The 21,466-nt window shown below is 39.3% G+C and overlaps 1 protein-coding gene across 2 annotated transcripts in view; it reads right to left on the bottom strand.

Moving 5' to 3' along the window:
- Nucleotides 1–554: 554 nt before the first annotated feature.
- DDX58 (DExD/H-box helicase 58) overlaps nt 555–21,466 on the bottom strand; it is a 35,727-nt gene continuing 14,815 nt past the window's right edge. For both annotated transcript variants that reach the window (XM_039247035.1, XM_039247036.1), the window contains 10 exons: nt 20,659–20,821; nt 18,577–18,696; nt 16,372–16,529; nt 15,240–15,375; nt 14,374–14,522; nt 11,675–11,768; nt 8,858–9,028; nt 7,496–7,647; nt 4,266–4,409; nt 555–2,380 (listed from right to left, as the gene is read on the bottom strand). In XM_039247035.1, coding sequence (XP_039102966.1) covers nt 2,084–2,380; nt 4,266–4,409; nt 7,496–7,647; nt 8,858–9,028; nt 11,675–11,768; nt 14,374–14,522; nt 15,240–15,375; nt 16,372–16,529; nt 18,577–18,696; nt 20,659–20,821 — 1,584 coding nt within the window. In that variant the 3' untranslated portion in view covers nt 555–2,083. The remainder of the gene's footprint in view (nt 2,381–4,265; nt 4,410–7,495; nt 7,648–8,857; nt 9,029–11,674; nt 11,769–14,373; nt 14,523–15,239; nt 15,376–16,371; nt 16,530–18,576; nt 18,697–20,658; nt 20,822–21,466) is intronic.

Raw genomic sequence — 21,466 nt, 5'->3', positions numbered from 1 at the left:
GAACTGGAGGTAGAAAAAATCATTGGCCATTGGTGATTGAATCAGTCATGTTCATATAATAAAGCCTCCATAAAAAACCAAAGGATTTGGTTTAGAGAGCTTCTAGTTTGTGAGCAGGTGGAGATTTGGAGAGGGCATGAGACCTCCCTGCTGTTCCTGAGTTATACCCTTTCCTAATCGGTGATTTAGAAAGTACAATGTTTCTCTGAGTTCTGTGACCCACTCTAACAGATGAATCAAATTCAAGGAAGAGGAGGTCATTGGAACCTCTGATCTATAGCCTATCAGAGACACAGGTGATTACCTGGATTTGCAATGATGCCGAAGTGGGAGTGGGTGGGGCAGTCTTCTAGGACTGAGAACCCTTGACCTGTGGGATCTGAAGCTATCTTCCAGGTTGACAATGTCAGAATTGGATTGATTTACAGGTTATTTGGCTGGTGTCAGACAATTACTTGTTGACATGGGAAAACCCCCAACACTGGAATTGGTGACCAGAACCTTACATAATCTAGTAAAATATAAATGGAAAGGGAATAAAAATCAGCAAGTAGTTTGGCTTAAATAATCCATTTTTATTGTGTCTTACTAAGAACATTACTAAGAGTAACCATTACCATGCAATTCCTATATAAAATATACTTTTCATACATTATTTCAGTTAAAAACTTCACTAACCTTTCCAGGTATGTATTATCCTGGTCTTACAGAGGAAAGAAGTTAAGCCAAAGAGACATTAGGTACCTGGCAAGTTTGCTGACTCTTGGCCAGCACAGCTGCTCATCAGATCAAATGGAGAGTGAGGTGGCTGAACCATGTCACCCCATTGAACTTCAGGGTTGATCTCTTGGACACCAAATAGCATTTAGATGTAAATAGGTGCTACTTGAAAAGGGTTGTGCAATCAAAGATGTTGAAGATATTATTAACATTTTGTGATGTTTGAAGGTTTGTTTAAGCCATTGATGGTTCTAGTGAATTACAAACAACTAATCTGAATCTGTTTAGGAAAATAGTTACTACAGAGCCTATCCTGAATTGAACACAAAATACCTTGGCCTGCATGGGAGCAGCAAAATTCAGGCAGTTGTCCCCATGTCTGGACAACCCTAAACTAAGCTCTCAGGACATCATCCAACCTTGTTTAGTGACACAAGAATGCCATTTGAATACATATTCTAACTTTTTAAGTGGAAAGGACAGCCAAATTTATCTCCTCAGTTTCATCCAAGGCACCTGAGAACAGAGTCCAAGTGTTGACCATCAACTATTATTACAAAATGGCTTGAGATGACCGTTCAAAGGGAACAAGGGCACACAGTTTAAGGAAACAAACAGGACAAGATGTACAATAAACTATAAGAACAGAAATCAAATTTCTTAAAAACTAGATCATTTACATGCTCCCATTACTGAAAGTTATCCTACAGAATTTTAAGATTACATGCCACACACTGATAAATAGAAAATATGAGTAACTGTTATACCTCTGTATTTGAATATTTACTGAACCCTTAGAACCGTCAGTGTTTAAAAGATCAGCATAGAGGAATCAATAGGAAAGACTGTGACAGAGCTATAAGAAATAGAAGCCAAGGGGCTTCCAGGAAAAGAATACTCAACAGGGCCAAAAGCAATAAAGAAATCAAAGAGAGAAGGCCTAAGAAGTGTCCAATGGATTGGCAATCAGAGTCAACTGGTCTTAAGAACAATTTCAGTAGATTAAGGGCAAAAGTCAGTTTATGGTAGTAGGTTAAGGAAAGAAAGGGAAGTATGAAAAAAATTTGCAACCTTTCTTTCATTCCTTCCAGTGTGTACTGGTGGCCACTGGGTGTACATCGGCAACCAGTTGTGAAGGGAAGGATAGAAAGAAGGCTTTTTAATTTTCACCAAGTACTTAGAGCTTTACTGGCCTACAGAAAACAATAAACAGGGTGAAGTTAAGGGATAGATAGTATAGTTCGATACAAGCCTTGCAAAAAATACCTTCACAATGGTACAAGCAATCTGTGATTGTATCCACTGGGGCTAATTTCTTGTCAGGGTCATCCATTCCCTGTAGCTAGAGAATGAGGCACCTAGGTTATCTGAACATTTCCTTAGCATCAAATGGTATCTTCTCAAAATGAAAGTCCTTCCATTTCGTATACAGTTTCTGAGCTCCAGTTACAATATCCTCCACCACAAAACTTTCCATTTTTATAAGTGGAATCTCAAATTTCTTATACTTGACACAGATTCCCCAGTCATGGCTGCAGTTCGGTCTGGCACAGTAGATCTTTGCTCTCTTCTCAAAATGTCCAAAGCTCTTTGGTTTGAGGTGCGCTTTACTCACAAAGCACTTCCCAAAAGCATCTCCAACCACAGTGTAATGGCATTCCTACAGATGAAGGGATTGAATAACAAAACAACATTAAAACCACTACAAAACTGTGATTTTAAAAAACTCCACCGTAATCTGAGATGAAGAGCAGGTGGGATCCCACTTATTTTACAGATGGGGTAAGAAGGAAATATGCATTCACCTGAAGGCCAGACTGGAATCCATGCAGCCTGGCTCCCAGTTACATGGATGGAGATGAGGGTGGGAGTGAGGGTGCAAGTGAGGTGACAGGGGCCATCTCATGAAGAGGAGGACTAAGAAGTTTCCAGGCAACTGCACTTCTGAGAGTAGATACTCTTTATTGATTCAGAAACAAAAGTGAGCATTTATTGATCTCCACAAAGCCGGAGTTCACAGGCCAGGCATAATCCACAGGATACAGAGAAGAACAGCAAAGGGTCAATATGGATCTGAAGAGGGTGGGGGACTCAAGGGTCCAGAGGCTCTGCCAGATAGTCAACTTTAGAGTAAACCTCTGAAAGGCCACACTGTACAGAACAAACACAGACCCAATGCACCAGGCCCTCAGGAAACAGTCATAAAGCACCATTTCAATAGAAAAATCGCTGTAACTGGAGCTAAAAAGACCTTTTATAGCTACAGCAGCAGACTCCTAAAGGCATGGGAATTTGCTAGTATCACCCCTAATATGCTTCTCACTCAAACAGATGGACTGATTAGAGACTTCAGCTTTCTGAAAACCAAAGAGAACCCTAAAAACTCGTCATCTGAACCAGCCTCCCCTCTATCAGCAGCAATGGAGTTACATCCAATTTTTGTCTTTAGACATTTTCATGTCCAAAAGTTTTATCCTAAAGTATTAAGAAAAAAAAAATACAGAAAACTAACCTGTTTTTTAAAATGAGATATTTTGTTTGCATTATAAAAGTGATTTGTATCCCAGAAAGAAAGTTTAGAAAAAATAAAATAGTAGGGAGAAGGGGTGCCTGGGTGGCTTAGGCATCTGGCTTCAGCTCAGGTCATGATCTCATCATTTGTGGGTTCAAGCCCCACGTCACAATCTGTGCTGACAGCAAGGAGCCTGTAGCCTGCTTCAGATTCTGTCTGCCCCTCTCCCCCTCGCACTCACTCTCTTTCTCTCTCTCAAAAATAAATGAACATTAAAAAAAATTTTTTTTAATAGAAAAAATCACGAAGTCTCACTGCAAAATAGTAATACATTTTAATATATTTCCCCTACTTTTTTCTATAGAAGGTTAAATTTTTTTGGTTGTTGTTGGTAGTGATGGTGGTATTGTTGCTATTATTTCACACTGCTATAGTCCTAGCAAAAAATTTAGCAAAACACAAAACTTACAATTTTTCAAAATTTTACAATTTTGTATCCTTGTTATTTTTCCCACTTCACCATTAGTTTGTAAGAAGTTTTTCATTATACATAAGCTTCATGATCATTTTAATAAACTTTACTTTGGAATTATTTTAGATTTACAGAAAAACTGCAAAGATGGTCCAGGAAATTCCTATAGACGCTTCATTCAGCTTCCCGGAATACTAACACACCATAGTACACTTGTCAAAAGTAAGAAATTAGGATTGGAACATTACTATTAACTAAACTACAGATTCTACTACCTTTTCTAATAATATACTTTATCTGTTCCATGACTGAATCCAGGATACCCCCATTCATTTAGCATAACCGTGATTTTAATGGCTATGGAATAGTTAAGTGGCTTCTTTTTCTTCTTTATTGTTAAGGGTTTCTTATTAAAATGTTTTTGTCTCTTTTAAAATACGTGGACCATGGCCATGAAAACAACAAAAATAATAATGTCTTACTATAAACATCTCACTGATAGTGAGCTTTACTTAGTGCTAAAAAAATAGCCAAGTGCTTTTTGTTAAAAAGGCTGCTTACCTCCACCACTCTGATATCAACTGTGTAACATGCAAAGGCTTTGCACTTTCTGCAGAGTAGTTTTTTATTTTCCTTATCTGGTACAGGTTCTACTTTTCCTTGACTATCCCTGATGAATTTTTCTTGAATCTGTATCTGGAGAACCTACATGCAAAAAAAAACAAAAAAAACAAACAAACCAAAACCCACATTGTCAGTGTAATTTGAGTACAACTAGGAGATATATATATATACACACATATATATGTATATAATCATTCATATACAACTGCCATGAATATACAGTACCTGCCTTTGTTTATTTAAAAAAAATACCATAAATAATCTTAATGGTTCTCCTAATTCTTTGTTAGTCACTGTTTAACTGTAACCTCCAATTAGTCTTTTAATTTCTTGATCAGAGATGCCCAGGAAGTACTAAGGATGTCCATAAAAGTCATCTGAACTATGCTTCCTACTTTAGTAGTTGGCAAAATTTTTTAAGTTCCTCACAAATAAACATATGACATATATTGATGGTTTCAGGCATAATCACACCCACTTCTAGGGCAAAAACCCATTACATGGAACAGCAGGCAGAAGAGTCCCCATCATCTAAAATCTTTTTTCTCTCTTCCCTTCCAACCATAGAGAGTATTATTGAATTACAGTCAAGTTAAATGTATATATAGTGTGACTGCATTCTATTTCAAAACTCAGGACATCTAAGTATAACTAAGAACCTTGACATTACAGATAAAATAAACCTAAGAAGATTCTGAAGGGTGAAGAGAAGATGCCAGACAGCTAGAAAACACATGGTAGAACAACACAGTGAATTCCCTGGGTTTTCTTTTCACCTCATATATCCAGACTTGGGGCTGAAGAAACCAGCAAGCAAAAATGCCTATAGGCACAGATAAAAAACATCTCAACAGAAGCCTACTCTCTCTAGCCAAAGGATCAGGAAAGGCACAGACTAGCAAGACAAAAAACTTTTAGACATTAGCTGTTCTACTCGAAACATCACAGAATGAAACAAAAAAAACTATGGCCTAGGGGCACCTGGGTGGCACAGTAGCTTAAGTGTCCAACTTTCGATCTCTGCTCAGGTCATGATCTCACAGTTCCTGAGTTCGAGCCTGCATTGGGCTCTGTGCTGATGGCACAAGGCCTGCTTGGAATTCTCTCTCTCCTTCTCTCTGCCCTTCCCCCACTTGTGTTCATGCCGCCCCCCCCAAATAAATGAACTATTACTTTTTTAATGTTTATTTTTGAGAGAGAGAGTATCGGGGAAGGGGGGGATGAAGGTGGAGCACAGAGAGAGAGAAAGACACAGAATCCCAACCAGGCTCCAGGCTCGGGAATGAAGCTCTCAGCACAGAACCTGATGCGGGGCTCGAACTCAAGAACCCTGAGATTATGACCTGAGCCGAAGTCAGACACTGTCTGAGCCATCCAGGTGCCCCTAGATAAATAAACTAAATAAATAAATAACCGATTTTTAGCCTCACTGCTACTCATGCCAGCAAAGACTGAGGGGGGCGGGGGTCACCAAGGTTTCCACCTGCAGAGCTGTAACAAAGAACCTTGACATTCTCCCCCCATGGTGTCAGAGAAGGACAAGTGGGGAGCCATGACTGTCAGCCCTGCCAAACGGTAGACGCCCCTGCCTGTGATGTCGAGGAGACCCTGTGGGGAGCAAGAACTCCCACACACACACCCCCACACACACAAAATTGCCACCTACCAATAGGTCCTGATCCTGGAGTCGTTCCAGACTCCCTCTCATTCTTTACCATCTCTGCCCGTTTTCTATGGCTGTGAGGGGAATCCCAAATGTGACTCGGTAGTCTAACTCAACAGATACTGAACCTGTTTGGTCCTCATCCCACTACTTGTCCTGGTACGCTGACTACAAAATAACGTCTGTGTCTGGACCAGCCTCCATCTCCCTCATTAAATTTTTACTCTATTTCTTCTGTCACATAGGAGTCCAAGCAGCTTGTCACCCAATGGAAGAGACAAAAATTATGGCATGGTTATTAAAGCTATTATGGTTTTAAAACTTTTATTGCCAACATCCCCATCTGTTACAAAATGGGAAGGTGGCTCAGTGAAAAGTCCCTATCTTCAGTAAAATTCAGGAAGAAAATTAAGAGGAACTAAAAAATTTCCCTGCCATACTCAGTAAAACTGTCAAAGAAGTATTTTTAAATATTTTAGTCTCTAAGCTTTAGGAAGAAATGTTTTTAAAAATGAGTAAACACTGACATATAGTTGTGATTTTATGTCCTAAAATAAGTATAAGGCCACTGCTTCTTAAAACTTTTTTTGATAAAAGAGATTATGACTTTTTAAAAATATGGACACTATGGAGTTAATCTATTGAAATGTAAGGTTCATCTTTGTGAAGATCAAGTCTACCTTCCATATGCCTCTGTCCATAACAACTCTCATTTTTTGAGCACTTACTTTATACCAGGCACTGTGCTGAACGATGCACATACCCCATTTTATCCCCCAAACTGCCCTATGAACTAAATGCCATTCCTTTCCCAACTTTACGAATGAGGAGACTGATGCCTTAAGAGATAGAGTAACTGCCTTAAGTCACATCTCTCTAGAGTGGCAGCGATTCTGGGATGAAAGTCCCCACAAAGGGTCTAGAGAAAGTGTGGGGGTACATGTACATGCGTGCATGTGTGTGTGCGTGTGCATATGTTTCTTAACTTTCCCCAATCTGGTTCCACGCTTCTGGGTTCTAAAGGAAATTACAATTAAATGAAGGTTACTACCAAGAGGCTGCACTGAACAGGTAACGCCACTCCCAAGTGTACATTACAATCCACAGCCACAACAGGCATTTTACCACATGCACAGTGCACTGGGGGCTCTTTTCAGAGGACTCCAGATGTTAGCGAGAGGGGTATGAGGAAAAGACGGATAAGGGCAGTGTCTTGCCTGTTACAGTGTAGTCCTCAAGATGAGCTCCCAACTTAAGGGTCATTCTGACTCAGTTTGCCTTTTCTAACTAAAAACCGAACTTCAAGTATCAGCACTAATAATTTGTATTTTAATCTCACTGAGACTTAAAGCAGAATGACTCCGATGTTCACTCCGGGACAAAAATTTAAGCATAAACTTCCTGTTCTAATGCAACACTCAGAGCAATGGATAAAAGGTACCAACTATGCTCGCATTCTATTACAGTCAGAGTCTGAAAGAATAGCACAGATTAAAAGACTTACCTTTTCTTTAAATACTGCTTCATTCCATGTCTGAAGCATTGAAATGGAGTCATTCATCATTTTTTCTTTGCACATGTTCATTTTTTCTTTTTCAATTACATCGGCATTGCTAGTCAGAAGGAAGCACTTGCTACCTCTTGCTCTTCCTCTGCCTATCAGAAAACAAATTTTTTATTCAGTGCCTTTGACTTAAAACTCTGATAAATCTGAGAATAGGTAAACAAAGGGGTATTCATACAATTCAACTTTGGTTCACCGAACCCCACTTTCATAGGAAAGCTGAGCTGTTAGAGCATGGGCTTCAATGCAGGTATATATGTGAATATAAAAACTACTTGTTAAACTAAGAGCCCACCATAGACTGGCTTCCTTGGGGTCTCCATGTTGCAGTGTGATTAGACAGCCATGTTATCAGAGACACTGCCTTAAAGACAATCCAGCAGGAACCCTCAAGATGACACTGTGAGCACTCTAAGACAAATAATAAACACACCCTCTCTCAAAAGCTTTCAGGGAATTGGGTAAGTAGCTATGTTCACAGTCATCAGAATATAGATAGAAATAATAAGTGCTGTCAGAATGATCACTGTAAAGTATCATGTGCATTCTAAAGATTATTGCCAGCTGGGGGGGACTAGGGACAAGTAATAGGGAATCGGAGAAGAGGTAAAGAGGTAAAACAAAGATTATCAGTACATGAGCACTTTCTTCAACAATGAGACAATGATGAAATCAGGTTGGCAAAAGTGGATAATGAATAAAAGGGAAGAATGAAAAATAGGTTGGAAAGATAAGTTAGTGTTGGAGTTTGAACTTTTTAACATCATGTAAATTGGAACGTACTAGAGTTTCTATATAGGGAAGTGACATGCCCAGAGCTGTTTTTCAAGAAGTAAAGTGGCAGCTATTATGGAAATTGAAAAAAGGAAGAGAGGCTATTTAGGAGATCACCTAGTTGAGGTAAGACAGAAGAATCCCATGGACTATGTCTTCTAGAATACAGGGTCCATCAGTACCACAAGCACAACCATGAGAGGTCCACATGTTGGCTGCCAAAGTCTCCATCCAAGCGAGAATTATCTTTTGATAAGTGTCAGTCAATATAGGTCAACTAAACAGTATTCATTGTGACCAAGAATCAAGGTGGGATATATATTAGTGGGCAAAATTGTACCCCCCCCCCAATCCTGGTCAAGTAAGTCACTGCTAGGGCCAATGACGCCAAAGTCCACTGTGCCAACCAAGGGTCAGTAGAAGAGAAAGGCCAGAAGCACAATGACTGGTAGAAAGAAAGTTTCTAAATGACAGACACACTCAGACCAATTGACAGCCACTTAGTAATGGCATCAAAGCTTTTCTCACCTCTAGTTTGGATCATTTTGATGACATTGCCCACATACTCATACAGGATGACCAAATTGCACTCAGCGATGTCAATGCCTTCATCAGCAACGGAGGTGGCGATCAGAATCTTTTTATCTCCATTAGTTCTGAATGCATTCAATGCACACTTCTGTGCTGGGAGTGTCATCCCTGCATCAGTCAGAGGGCATTTTAGAACTCACCAAAAGAGAGAATTTTACTCTTGAAAAATAGCCATTAATGATGGAATGCTTATTATGTGCCAAATACTGCGATGAGTGCTTTATAACCATGATATTAAAACAACCCTAGGGGGTAGGACCTATTCCTATCCTTGTTTTAGAGGACATAATGATGGTGTTTAACAATTTGGACTCTGCTACAAGACTGCCTCAGTTCAAATCCTAGCTGGGGGACTGACTAGCTGTGTGACTTCAGCCATGTTATCTCAAAACAAATATTGATTTTTTAATTATTTTTTTATTTTTTTCCAAAGCTATCAACAACTAATCATAATGCCTTTGCATGTGTCAAGGACTTTACAGCTGACAAAACAGTTTCACAACTACTTACTCACTGGAACTTCACAGAGCCCTTTTCAGTTGATGTGGCAAGTGTTATAACTCCCCTTTACAGATGAAGACCTTGAGGTTTTGGAGGTCTGATAAACTGACAGCCTGGCAGAACCAAGCCTGTATTTAAGTCTGAGACCCTAACAGCATGCAGTTCTCAGTCACTGGTATACTAAGAAAAAAAGAACTTCAAGGTCTCTACCTCTAAGTTAATTCATAAAAGTTGGCAGCCAAAATCTTCAGATACATTTTAAGGCCAAAACAATTTATTTTACCATCATCTTCTACTGAATATCGTGCATGCCCAAGGCAGCCACCATACTTCATTAATTTCTAAACTTATTCATCCATTTCTTCATCAAACATTTATTCACCAATTATAATTTGCCAGCTAAAAATATAATGGCTAAAAGGTCCACTTTTTTCTACGAGGATCTCATAGAAGAAGGATATAAATAGGGAACTATAATTCAGTGTGATAAGCAATGAAATGGAGGCAGAGTGGATCTATGGGATGAGAAGGAGAGACACTTCAACTAGTTTTAGGAGGTTGGGGAAGGCCACTTGGATAAGCACAATGACTGGTACACAGTACGTTTCCAAGCAAATGTGGATGGATGGATGATGGATGGATGGATGGATGGAAGGAGGGAGGGAGGGATGATGGATAAATGATGGATGGATGATGGGTGGATGATGGGTGGGTGGATAGATAAATGAATAAACAAGAAATGCTTTGAGTGCCTATTTGTGAAGAAAGAACAAAGTTTGAAAATCAACTCACGTAGGAGTCAAAATGCAGAGAACTTTAAATTCCACGTGCCATAATTTGGTATTAGACTTCATTTGGTAAGCTAAATTTTCAAAATCTGAATTTACTTTTTAGATTCAAGAAGTTTAAACTTCGCATAAGGGAAAAGCACAAGAGTGATGAGTGTGGACTGACAGGATGGGGACGGCTTATTATAAACAAAACTAATTAAACAGGAGGAACAGAGTGAGGACCAGTCCCTACTGGTCACTGACATGGGGGAGCACAGCTGCAAGACTGTCAGGTGGAGCTGGCCACCCAAGATCTTCTTGGATAATACCAGAGGCAGCCTTTCAGTTGATTTAATTATCCTGAGAGAGAGTAAGCAAGTGAGCATGGGAGGGGCAGAGAGAGAGGAAGAGAGAATCCCAAGCAGTCTCCATGCTATAAGCACAGAGCTTGACTCAGAGCTCAAATTCACGAAGTGTGAGATCATGACCTGAGCCAAAATAAAGGGTCAGACACTTAACTGAGCTACCCAGGTGGCATGAACTTTTTTAATTATAAAATATCTAATACACATAAAAGCATCTATAGTTTAAAAAACAATAAAATAAAAACAGAACATTTCTATTTCCAGGTGATTTTAATCCAGTGGTTGAGAATTGGAGAAAAAGAGTGACATGTCAAACAATATTATAAAAAATAACTTTGGTTTTGCCCACTGGACATACGGGAAGAAGCAATGTCTACAAGTTTTTGGCATCTGAGCATTGTGATGGCTTTCTGATGTGTCAATTTGGCTACGCTGAACTACCGTACCTTGTTATTGATCTAGGTGTTTTTGTGAAGGAAATTTGCAGATGTAATTAAAGTTCCCAATCAGGAGCGCCTGGGGGGCTCAGTCAGTTAAGCGTCCAACTTTGTCTCAGGTCATGATCTCACGGTTCATGAGTTCAAGCTTCACATCGGGCTCTGTGCTGACACCTCAGAGCCTGGAGCTCGTTTTGGATTCTGTGTCGTCTCCCTGTCTCTCTGCTCCCCACCTGCTCTTGCTCTGTCTTTCTCTCAAAAAATAAGCATTAAAAAAATAAAAAGTTCCTAATCACTTGACACTGAAGTTGTGAAAGACGTTTCATCCTTGGTTGGCCTGACCCACAGTCAATCGGCCCTTTGAAAGAGGAGTTAGGCATCAGTTTCTGAGCTCAGAGACTCCAAACAATTCATGCCTGTGGAGGTCAGACCTGCTCCTGACCACCTGCTCTATGGATTTCAGATTTCCTTTGCCAGTCTGTGTATGCTTACTCCTAAATCCCTATGAATGTATGTGTTTCACACACACATAAACAACATATATATGTATATATATATTTGTGTACAACCTCCTACTGGTTTTATTTGTCCCAACTGATATAACCATTAAAAAAGAATTTGAATATATTATAAATATTCATATAGGTAATATACTAACTCTAATTCATTATATATGAGTACCTGATATGTTCTGATTTGTTTTGCCTCGTCCAGTCAATATGCCAGGTTTTAGAAAGCTGAGTTCAGAATTTTCTTCAATCCATTTCTTCAAAGCCTGAAAATCAAAAGGAATTATCAGCTGGACACTATTTGTATAACGTCGGTATTAACACTGAAATATTGCAAGAAGAAAAAAAACCTTTTAGTAAATAGTTTTCTGACTGACAAATCTGAGAATAAAAGCTTTCTGGAATTCTATGCAATCTTAACTATAATGGTTAAGACCTTTGTAATCCAATACAGTTTAATCGCTAAGATATTTTTTAAATGAAAAAAAAAAAACAATGCTCAGAATAGTGAGTGTGTAGAACTAATAGTTTAGCAAGATCTCAGGACATAAGATCAATACACAGAAATCAGCTGTAGTTCTGTTCACCAGCAATAAAGCAACTAAGTACAATTTACAATAGCATTAAAAAACTGACACTTAGGTATAAATCTAACAAAATATGTGAAGAAGCTGTATGCCGAAAACAATGCAACTGTGATAAAAGAAACCAAAGAAGATGTGGTAGGTGGCCTCTCAGGTGGTCTCCTGCCCTGGTCTTGTGCAATTCCCTCCCCTCGAGTATGAACTGAACTTACTGATACGCTTTTAATGAATAAAAAAATGGCAGACATGATGACTTCTAAGTTGATATTATAAAATGACTTCGACCTCCACATTAGGCTCAGTCTCTCTCGGATCACTCACCCTAGAGGAGGCCAGCTGTCATGCTCTGAGGCAACCCTGTGGAAAGGCCCACATGAGTGAGCTCAGAAGCACGGATTCTGAGGCCTGCCAGTGGCCATGTAGGTAAGGTTGGAAGTTGAGCCTCTCAAGTAGAGCATTAAGATGACTACAGCCTTGTGAGATTCTGAGCTGGAAACATTCAGTTGAGTGGTTTCTAGACTCCTGATCCATAGGTATTTTAACATAATAGATGTTTGTTACTACCAGTCACTAAGTTTTGAGGTAATTCATTATCAGCAATGGGTAACTAATACAGAAGCCCTACATAAATGAAGACAGAGATATAATACGGTCATGGATTGGAAGACCCCATATTGTTAAGATGTCACTTCTCCCCAATTTTATCTATTGATTCAATGCAATCCCACTCAAAATTTCAACAGACTTTTTCATAGATGTGAATGAGCTGACTCTAAAATATAAATAGAAAAGCAAAGTAAGATTGCTACAATGATTTTAAAAAAAGGAAGAATATTGGAGGACTCATACTATATAAAGCTAATCAAGACAGTATGGAATGGGTTAAAGGATAGATGGATATAGATGAATGGAACAGAATCAAGAATCCAAAATAGACCTATATAAATCAGTCAACAGATTTTTTTTAAAAAGTTACAAAGTCAGTTCAACGGAGAAAGGACAATCTTTTCAACATAAGAGCTAGAGTAATTGGATATCCACGTAAAAAAAGAAAAAAAGCATCTCAACCCATAACTCAAAATGGACTGTAGACCTAAAAAACGCAGAACTATAAAGCTTCAAGAAGATAACAAAGAAGGGGTGCCTGGGTGGCTTAGTCGGTTAAGCGTCTGACTTTCGCTTAGGTCATCTCTAGGTTCGTGGGTTTGAGCCCCGCGTCGGGCTCTGTGCTGACTGCCAGCTCAGAGCCTGGAGCCTGTTTCAGAGTCTGTGTCTCCCTCTCTCTCTGACCCTCCCCTGCTCACGCTGTCTCTCTCTCTCCTAGAAATAAATAAAAATATTAAAGAAAAAAAAAGAAGATAACAAAGAAAATCTTTGTACTCTTGGGTAAACAAAGAGTTCCTATGTACAATACCAAAAGCACAAACCACAAAAAAAAAAAATTGATAACCCAGGCTTTGTAAAAAGTTTAAAGTTTCAATCTGTAAAAGGTACTGTTAAGAGAATTAAAAGACCAGAAGAAAATATTTACAAATCACATTTCTCACAGGGGACTTTTTTGTCAGAATATATTTTAAAAACTTTCAAACACTCAACAATAACATGGTAAACAACCCAATAAGATCCTACTTTAAAATGGGAAAAAAGAAGTGCAGAGACACTTCACCAAAGAAGATATACGTGGCTACAAAAACATGAGAGACTCTTAAATATGGAGAACAAACAGAGGGTTGCTGGAGGGGTTTTGGGAGGGGGGATGGGCTAAATGGGTAAGGGGCATTAGGGAATCTACTCTTGAAATCATTGTTATACTACATGCTAACTAACTTGGATGTAAATTTTAAAAAATTAACAAAAAATACACAAAGAAACAAAAACCCCCCCCCCAAAAAAAAAAACAAAGAGAAGATATATGGATGGCTAATAAGTTTGTGGGAAAATGTTCAACTGCATTAGTTGAGATGCAAATATAGTAAAAAGAACATTTACTCTCGGGAGATACTACTACATGCCCAGAGAATGGTTACAATGTTTTTAACTGACCCAAAAATTTTTAAAAAGTATAAAGCCCTTGCTCTACAGGTACCAAGACTTACTATAAATCATTGATTAAGACACTGAGGTATTATTATAAGGGTAAACAAAGAGATAATCAGAGTAGAACAGAGAGCCCAGAAATGGCCCACACATATACGGGTGCCTGATTGTAGAGCAGTGAGCAAATGACAATCTTTTCAGTAAAATGGTACTAGGCTGATGTGTAATCCACAAGAAGAAAGAGGCTTACATTCACAAGTGCTCTGGTTTTCACAAAGAGGATGGTTCTACTCTCTGGGTTTAAGTGGTACTCCTCTTGCAAGATGAAGCAGAGATCCGTGAGTTTCGGGTTCTCATTGCTGGGATCCATAGAAACACTTTCCAGTTCCTGCAGCTTTTCTGCAAAAGGGGAACATTCTATAAGTGGCTTACAAATTCTAGAAATTTAGAACACCATGACCCTTAGCTAGAGTTCAAATAATCTCTCAATCTTTGACCAGAATTTTAAGAGCAATAACCACTACTTTACCATATACATTAAATGTAGCAATAAATGTATACACATTTTTGCCCCAGAGCTGGTTGCTCAATGTTTAGCAGCACACCACTGAGTAACACATATGTATACTAAATACGCCTGTATCAGCCAAAATAAGAGAGAAGGAGAAGAACTACTTTTCATTTAAAATCTTCCTATAGTTTTCTAAATATGAGAGCTGTGGGATTATGGGCCATGTTGATTTTCTTCCTTATAGAAGTACATATAAATTATAATCTCTTTAATACCACTAAATGCTTTTTAAAAAATTTTTAAACCTTTGTAAAATTACTAAAAGTTAAACCCCCCAAAATGCCACTACCTATTATAATTTCTATGGGATGTATCCTTTGCAAATCCTATTTTACTTCTTCTTCAGAAGAAACAATGTAAGCAACAGATTTTTTTCCCTCATATACCAGGTTTCACTGATGCTTAATAGTGCTGCTCTCTACATAGTATCTTCTTGAGCCCAGGACAAGTCCCTGAGCATCACAGCATGCTAAATATAATACAGCGTAAGCTGCCACTGGAGTTACCAGGTCCAAATGGTTTCCTCCTGTGGAAACAACACCCACCTTCAAATCTCTGAGTGAGATCTTGCTCAATCTCATCAAATCCTGCTGCTCGGACTTCAGTGAAGAAGTCTTTCAAGTAATCCAGAGCATCTTTCATTCGTGCATGCTCGTTGATAATGAGGGCATCATTATATTTCTGTTGAAAATGAAAACTGCGTTTCAGTGTGTCTCCAATGCCTAATGCATTCACTGTACTAAAATTCAATTAGCTATACTTAGCATGAGTAAGGGAGGAGCAAAATAAACTCTTCACAAATCTATTCCAACTTAGTTTTTCAAGATGAATGATTTCTAATGGAACTGCAATAAAACCTGTGAACCAAATATTGTTTAAAAAATCTGAATTAGCTAGGATCATTCATTAATTAGGATCATTTTGTATTCTAGAATTCCACCTTAGAAGAGAAAGAGGAAATTACAAGAAAAATACATGTCAAAGATTAAAAAACAAGAGCAAATCAATTCCCACATCAACTTGCCTCATGATTCAGACATTCAACTTAATTTCTTCATACATCCAGAGCCATTACTGAATTGCAACTGCTTCTGTTCAGAATGATGGCACTGAATATTCAATGCCTACACCAAATATTCAGTGAAATTCCTCAAATTCTCTAAATGCATAGAGACTGAGTGCATTTTCAAATACTTTCAACGGCATGATGAGCAGAGGTGATGGTTATTGTGTCTTAACTTCTTGGTTAATCAGTGAGCAACCAAAGACCCTGGATTTCTGAGCATGTGGCTTTGCCAAAGGTAAGACAACGTATGCTCAAGATAAGGTGACAGGAGTCACTTAATGAACTTTCAAGATGGCTGTCACCAATCACGTATCTACAATAACGGTCATCATTCTCTAATTTCTTTCAATCCCGTCAATCACGCCAATGCTAGAGGCATGGCATAGAATCCCAGCCCTTGTTTCCACCCTGTTCCTACTAGTATTAAGTTTCAGTAAGCAGAGAAGATGCTGAATGGGATAACTTTAAAGTCTGCTTCATAGGAACCTCTTGGAAAGTTCCTAAGTGAGTTATTGAAACAGGGTGAAAAGTTGATGTTCTTTTGGCTACAAGAGCAAAGCTCCCAGTTAGATGCTACAACTAAAATATGCCTTTTCAAAGAAGCCACATACCCGCAAATGGGAAGTATATAAAAACAGTGCTTTACAAATCCTGCTCTCTTCATCTTTGTCAGGCAAATGAAGCACCGTGCATGCTTTCTGAACAGTACTGAGCCACTGTTCATATTTCTGTGTTCCAAATTCCCTATTTTGAATTTCAGATATATTTTCTGGAAAAAGAAAAAGGTTTTCATTATTCCATATGGTCAGTCATTTAAAGTTCTAAGCATGCTTTACCCTCTAATTTTCATTTTTTTAATTAAAAAGTATTTTTTAATGTTTATTTTTGAGAGAGAGAGAGAGAGAGAGAGAGAGAGAAAGCATGAGTAGGGGAAGGGCAGAGAGAGAGGGACACACAGAATCTGAAGCAGGATCCAGGCTCTAAGCTGTCAGCACAGAGCCCAACACGGGGCTCAAACTTACAAACTGTGAGATCGTGACCTGAGCCAAAGTTGGACACTTAACTGAGTCACCCAGGTGCCCCTGCCTGCTTTGGATTCTTATCTCCAGCTGCTCCCCTTCCTGCAGGTGACAGGACTAATGGAAGTCCTCATACTCTCTCCACTTTCCTGGCCATCACACATGCTGTTTCCTCTGCCTGAAACACACCTTATCACCACCACCCACCTATCCCCTATACTGTTGTTTTATTATTTCTTATCTAATTTTGGCTTTATACAGTAGACTGGAAATGCCACAGGAAAGAAGCTATGTCTCAGGGTTCACGCTATATTCCTATCACCTGGCATATGGCCTAGGACCAGGTGAATGATCAATGAATGAGCATGTTCAAGGAACTGCTAAATCAAAGGATTCAAGTATGGAAGGAGTGGCAGGTAAAACTGAAAAGATAAGTAGAACCAGGTTGTGCAGGCAGGGCTCAGAATGGCAGGTTAGACGCTTAGAGGCTTTGCTTATAAGGCAGAGAGATTCAAGCAGGATACTGACATGATAAAACTGGTATTTCAGAAATACCAACCAGGTAATGGGGGGGTTGAATGGAAAAGTGAGTAGGGGTGGGGAAACTAGCCAGCCATCAGTCAGAATAAGTCCTAAAGCAAGTTGTGAAAGAAAAGAGGAGGAAAATAAAAAGCAAATTAAGTATGAAAAAAGGTGAACTCACAAATTCAGGATCTCCAGAGCTGCTCCTAGTTGTGGAAGCAGCACTACCCACCAGGTACCTACAAGTGCACAAGCCAGAAGCCTGGCGGAAGTTACCCCCACTCCCATCCAAAGCCAGCAGGCCATGAAATCTGAATACTTCCTGTTTGCAGGGCTCTGCACAAGTCTCTTCCCTCCACCAACCTGTCTTGACGGCCTCTGTTTGGCTCTCTTTGTTCACTGGTATCCTTATCACCTTACCTATCAGTTTAAAATCCTCAGTTGCTTCCCAGTGCTTTTAGGAGAAAGTCAAACTCAGTCCTACCAAGCCTTTCCCCGTATGTCCCTTGCCTGCCTCTTTCTACTCACCTCTTTTCTACTATTCATGTATTACAAGTACCTTGAAATGCTTCCAGTTCCTAAAACATTCTCTTCCTTCAATGCCTGACACTTTTTCAACTTCATTCGATGGTTTCTCTTTCTTAACTTGGCTTCAAGATTTCAAGATTGTCTCAGGCATCACCCCATCCCAGGAAGCTTTCCCTGCAGCCCATTCTAGGCCAAAGTTCCCAACGTGCTCCCATGGCAATGAGTGTGTACTGCTGCCCACATCTGATTCTCATGATTTGACCGTGAGTTCCCTGAGGTTGGGACTATATCTTTAATCTTGCTATTCCCATTAGGTAGCACAATGAATATCTGGTGAATGAATGAAAGAACAGAGGAGAAGAGAACTTTGTGACTTCATGAGAGAGTCTCAGAAGAACAAAGAATCAAAGGTCACCTCCTGTTTCAATGTGAGCCATCAGGGAAATGGTGGTTTCATATAAATAGGGAAGTCAAAACATAAAGCTAATTTGGGAGATTAAGAAAGCCACAAATTGATTTAAATATGGTATTTTTCAGGTATGTACATCAACAGATTTACTTTGGATTAAAAAAAACTGAGAGACTAAAGGAGAAATTATAAGGTTCCTCAATAACCTATAATCAAGAAGGCTAATCTCTTGATATAGTCTTGACACTGTCTGCACTAAAGCGAAAGCAAAAAGACACTAAGTGAATAATACATGGTTATTCTTAACTGGAGACAATACAAAATGAGATTTATCTCACCGAGAGTTATGGTGCCGATTTCACCAAAGATACTCTTTGCCAGATTCTCTGTCTCTCTCATCAGCTGAGATATGATGCATTTAAATCTGTCAGTAGTCCGTGATTCCACTTTCCTGAAAACTAGAGCCATCAGAGTAAAGTATTTTTCAGGAAGAACACATCATAGTTCAAAGTAGGCAGATGCACATCTTTCTCTGCCTCTGTTACTTCTGTAAGACCTGAGGCCCCAAGCTCACAGGGAGGTAGTCTAAATAATATATCAAATGCTCAAAAACCTTGCAATAGCTCCCTATGCTTAATGTACTTAATCTGTGCTTAATGCACAGATTCTAACACCCTTATCTTTCATGGTCTGGGTCTAATCCAACTTCTAACTCTGGTTTTCCTGTTACTCAACTCTACTTTGACAAGGCTGGTATCCATGTTATCTCTGCAATACACCTTTTTAAGCCTCCCTTCTTTGATCTTCTCCTTTCCCACCCAACCCTCAGAAATGTTCACACTGTTCCGAAAATTCATTATTGCACTGTTTCAGCAGAAACTTATTAACTACCTACCATGTGCCATGTTCTGGTGATACACAGTTGAAAAGAACACACTCTGTGGTCCAGAGAGGTCTGTGTTCTTAGGGGAGAAATATACGTAGCCAAATAACCACAGTAAAGTGCTGTAACAATAACTATGTGCAAGGTATCATGGAACACAAAAAAAGAATCTCTAATTCTTCCAAAGGAGGAAATGTTGTGGGGTAAATAGGGGAAGAGGAAAGGAGGAAGCACACAACGCACTTGAGGAGCCCAGAGGAATGCAACATGGTTGGGCTATGGGGGGGGGGGGAGACGAAGCATAGAGGTAGGGGGACTGGATTATAAAGAAATTTGTACTTGATACTAAAAAGTTTAGATTAGGTACCTTCCTTAAACTGCTTAAAGGCAGGTCCCAGAAGGGAACTTAACTGCCCCTCTCTGGCTATTTCATATCTGTTTATTCTGCCTTATATAGTCATATACTATCCCCAGAGCAAGGAGAAAGGCATATATGTCTCTTCTTCCTCTTTCCCTTGTTGGGTTAGTATAGCACTGGAATTTAATAAACATTTGCCAGTCAAATCTTTTTTTATTTTTTTTTTACTTTTTTTTTTAATTTTTAATATTTTATTTATTTCTGAGAGAGAGAGAGAGAGACAGTGTGAGCAGGGGAGGGTCAGAGAGAGAGGGAGACACAGAATCCGAAACAGGCTCCAGGCTCCGAGCTGGCAGTCAGCACACAGCCCGACGTGGGGCTCGAACCCACGAACCGTGAGATCATGACCTAAGCAAAAGTCGGATGCTCAACCGACTGAGCCACCCAGGCGCCCCTATTTTTTACTTTTTTAACATTTTATTTATTTCCGAGAGAGAGAGAGACAGCGTGAGCAGGGGAGGGTCAGAAAGAGAGGGGGAGACACAGAATCTGAAACAGGCTCCAGGCTCTGAGCTAGCTGTCAGCACAGAGCCCAATGTGGGGCTCGAACCCATCAACTGTGAGATCATGATCTGAGCCGAAGTCAGCTGCCCAACTGACTGAGCCACTCAGGCGCCCCTCAAATCTTTTTTTTTTTTAAATCATATTCTGATCTGCTGGGGAAAAATATGATGAATTCAGATTAGCTTCATTTCAACCCAAATCATCAGATCCATACTCAATAATGAATGACCACACAGTCACCTCCTCAGGCATGCATTGCAGGGAAGGGCTGAGCCCAGTTCTTAATGCTGTGATTTTTCTCATCATCTCTCATTGTTAGCATCTTTATAAGAACCTTATCAAAAACACAGCAAAATGAAAAAAAGAATTTTATCAAACTGAAGAGTAAAAATATTTAATTTAGGAGAGTCCACTCCTGAGGTTTATCCACTGCCTGGGGATACAGCTTAGCTGAGGAGAGAGGCGTGAAACTTAATTATTTAACCCCAAGTTTGGGGTAAAGTATTTTCTACTAAATGGAAAAGGTATAAATTCAGTATTCATCCAAATGGCTCTGAACTAGGAAACATAGAGGGTAACAAAGTCCTAAAGAGCATGATACGGAATTCCACTTACACTTTTGGGGCTTATAAACAATTTCTTCCAGTTCTTCCAAGTTGTCTTTGACTGTTGCTATCACTGATGTGTCAAGAGAAGCACACAGTCTGCAGATATATTCCACGGCTTCTGTTGTGTCTTTGGCATCCCCAATGCCAACTGAGGCAGTCAGCCCAATGACCTATGGGGAATATTGCAAATCATTAGTTGTCTGAGAAACCTGCATACCATTTGCACAATTCCACATGCAACTCTTTCCTGCTAAAGTCAGGGTTTGTTTTTTTTGTTTTTGTTTTTACTAATTTCAGAAAAACAGTATTTATTTATTTTTTTCTGATATTCCCCATGACATTGCAAATGTAAAGGTCCCCATTAGGCTAAACATTGAATAAATGCAGGAACCACAACTCATAAGATGAACACGAATCAGCAAAGAAACCAAGAGCAGAAACCCTTTCAAGGAAGGACTTGTCTACTCTTGTGCCCCCCTATAATGTGTAGAACAACATACTGAACAGAAAGGGACTGAAATCAGACACAATTCCATTCTAAACTCAACCATGTCACACTGGCTGTGTGTCCCTGAACAAGTATCTTCAGCTCTCTTTAAAACTTGGGAAACTTGGGAAACAATAGCCATTTAAAATGGTAGTTGTGTGAATTCAGTAAGATAAGATTTGTAAAAATTTAGCTTAATGGTCACCTAATCATTTAAATTCTACTCAAATAGCCACTCAGTAAATATTGAATAACTGACTCATTAGCAAGATATCTAGTTAGCCACCAATTTTTTTCTAGAAGAAGCTTTCAGAATTGTGATTCCTGG

The sequence above is a fragment of the Hyaena hyaena genome, unplaced genomic scaffold (assembly GCF_003009895.1).
Source record: "Hyaena hyaena isolate Hyena2069 unplaced genomic scaffold, ASM300989v1 scaffold_289, whole genome shotgun sequence".
NCBI lineage: Eukaryota > Metazoa > Chordata > Mammalia > Carnivora > Hyaenidae > Hyaena > Hyaena hyaena.
The sequence above is the reverse complement of the archived record's forward strand: the minus strand, read 5'-3'. Positions and strand labels throughout refer to the sequence as shown.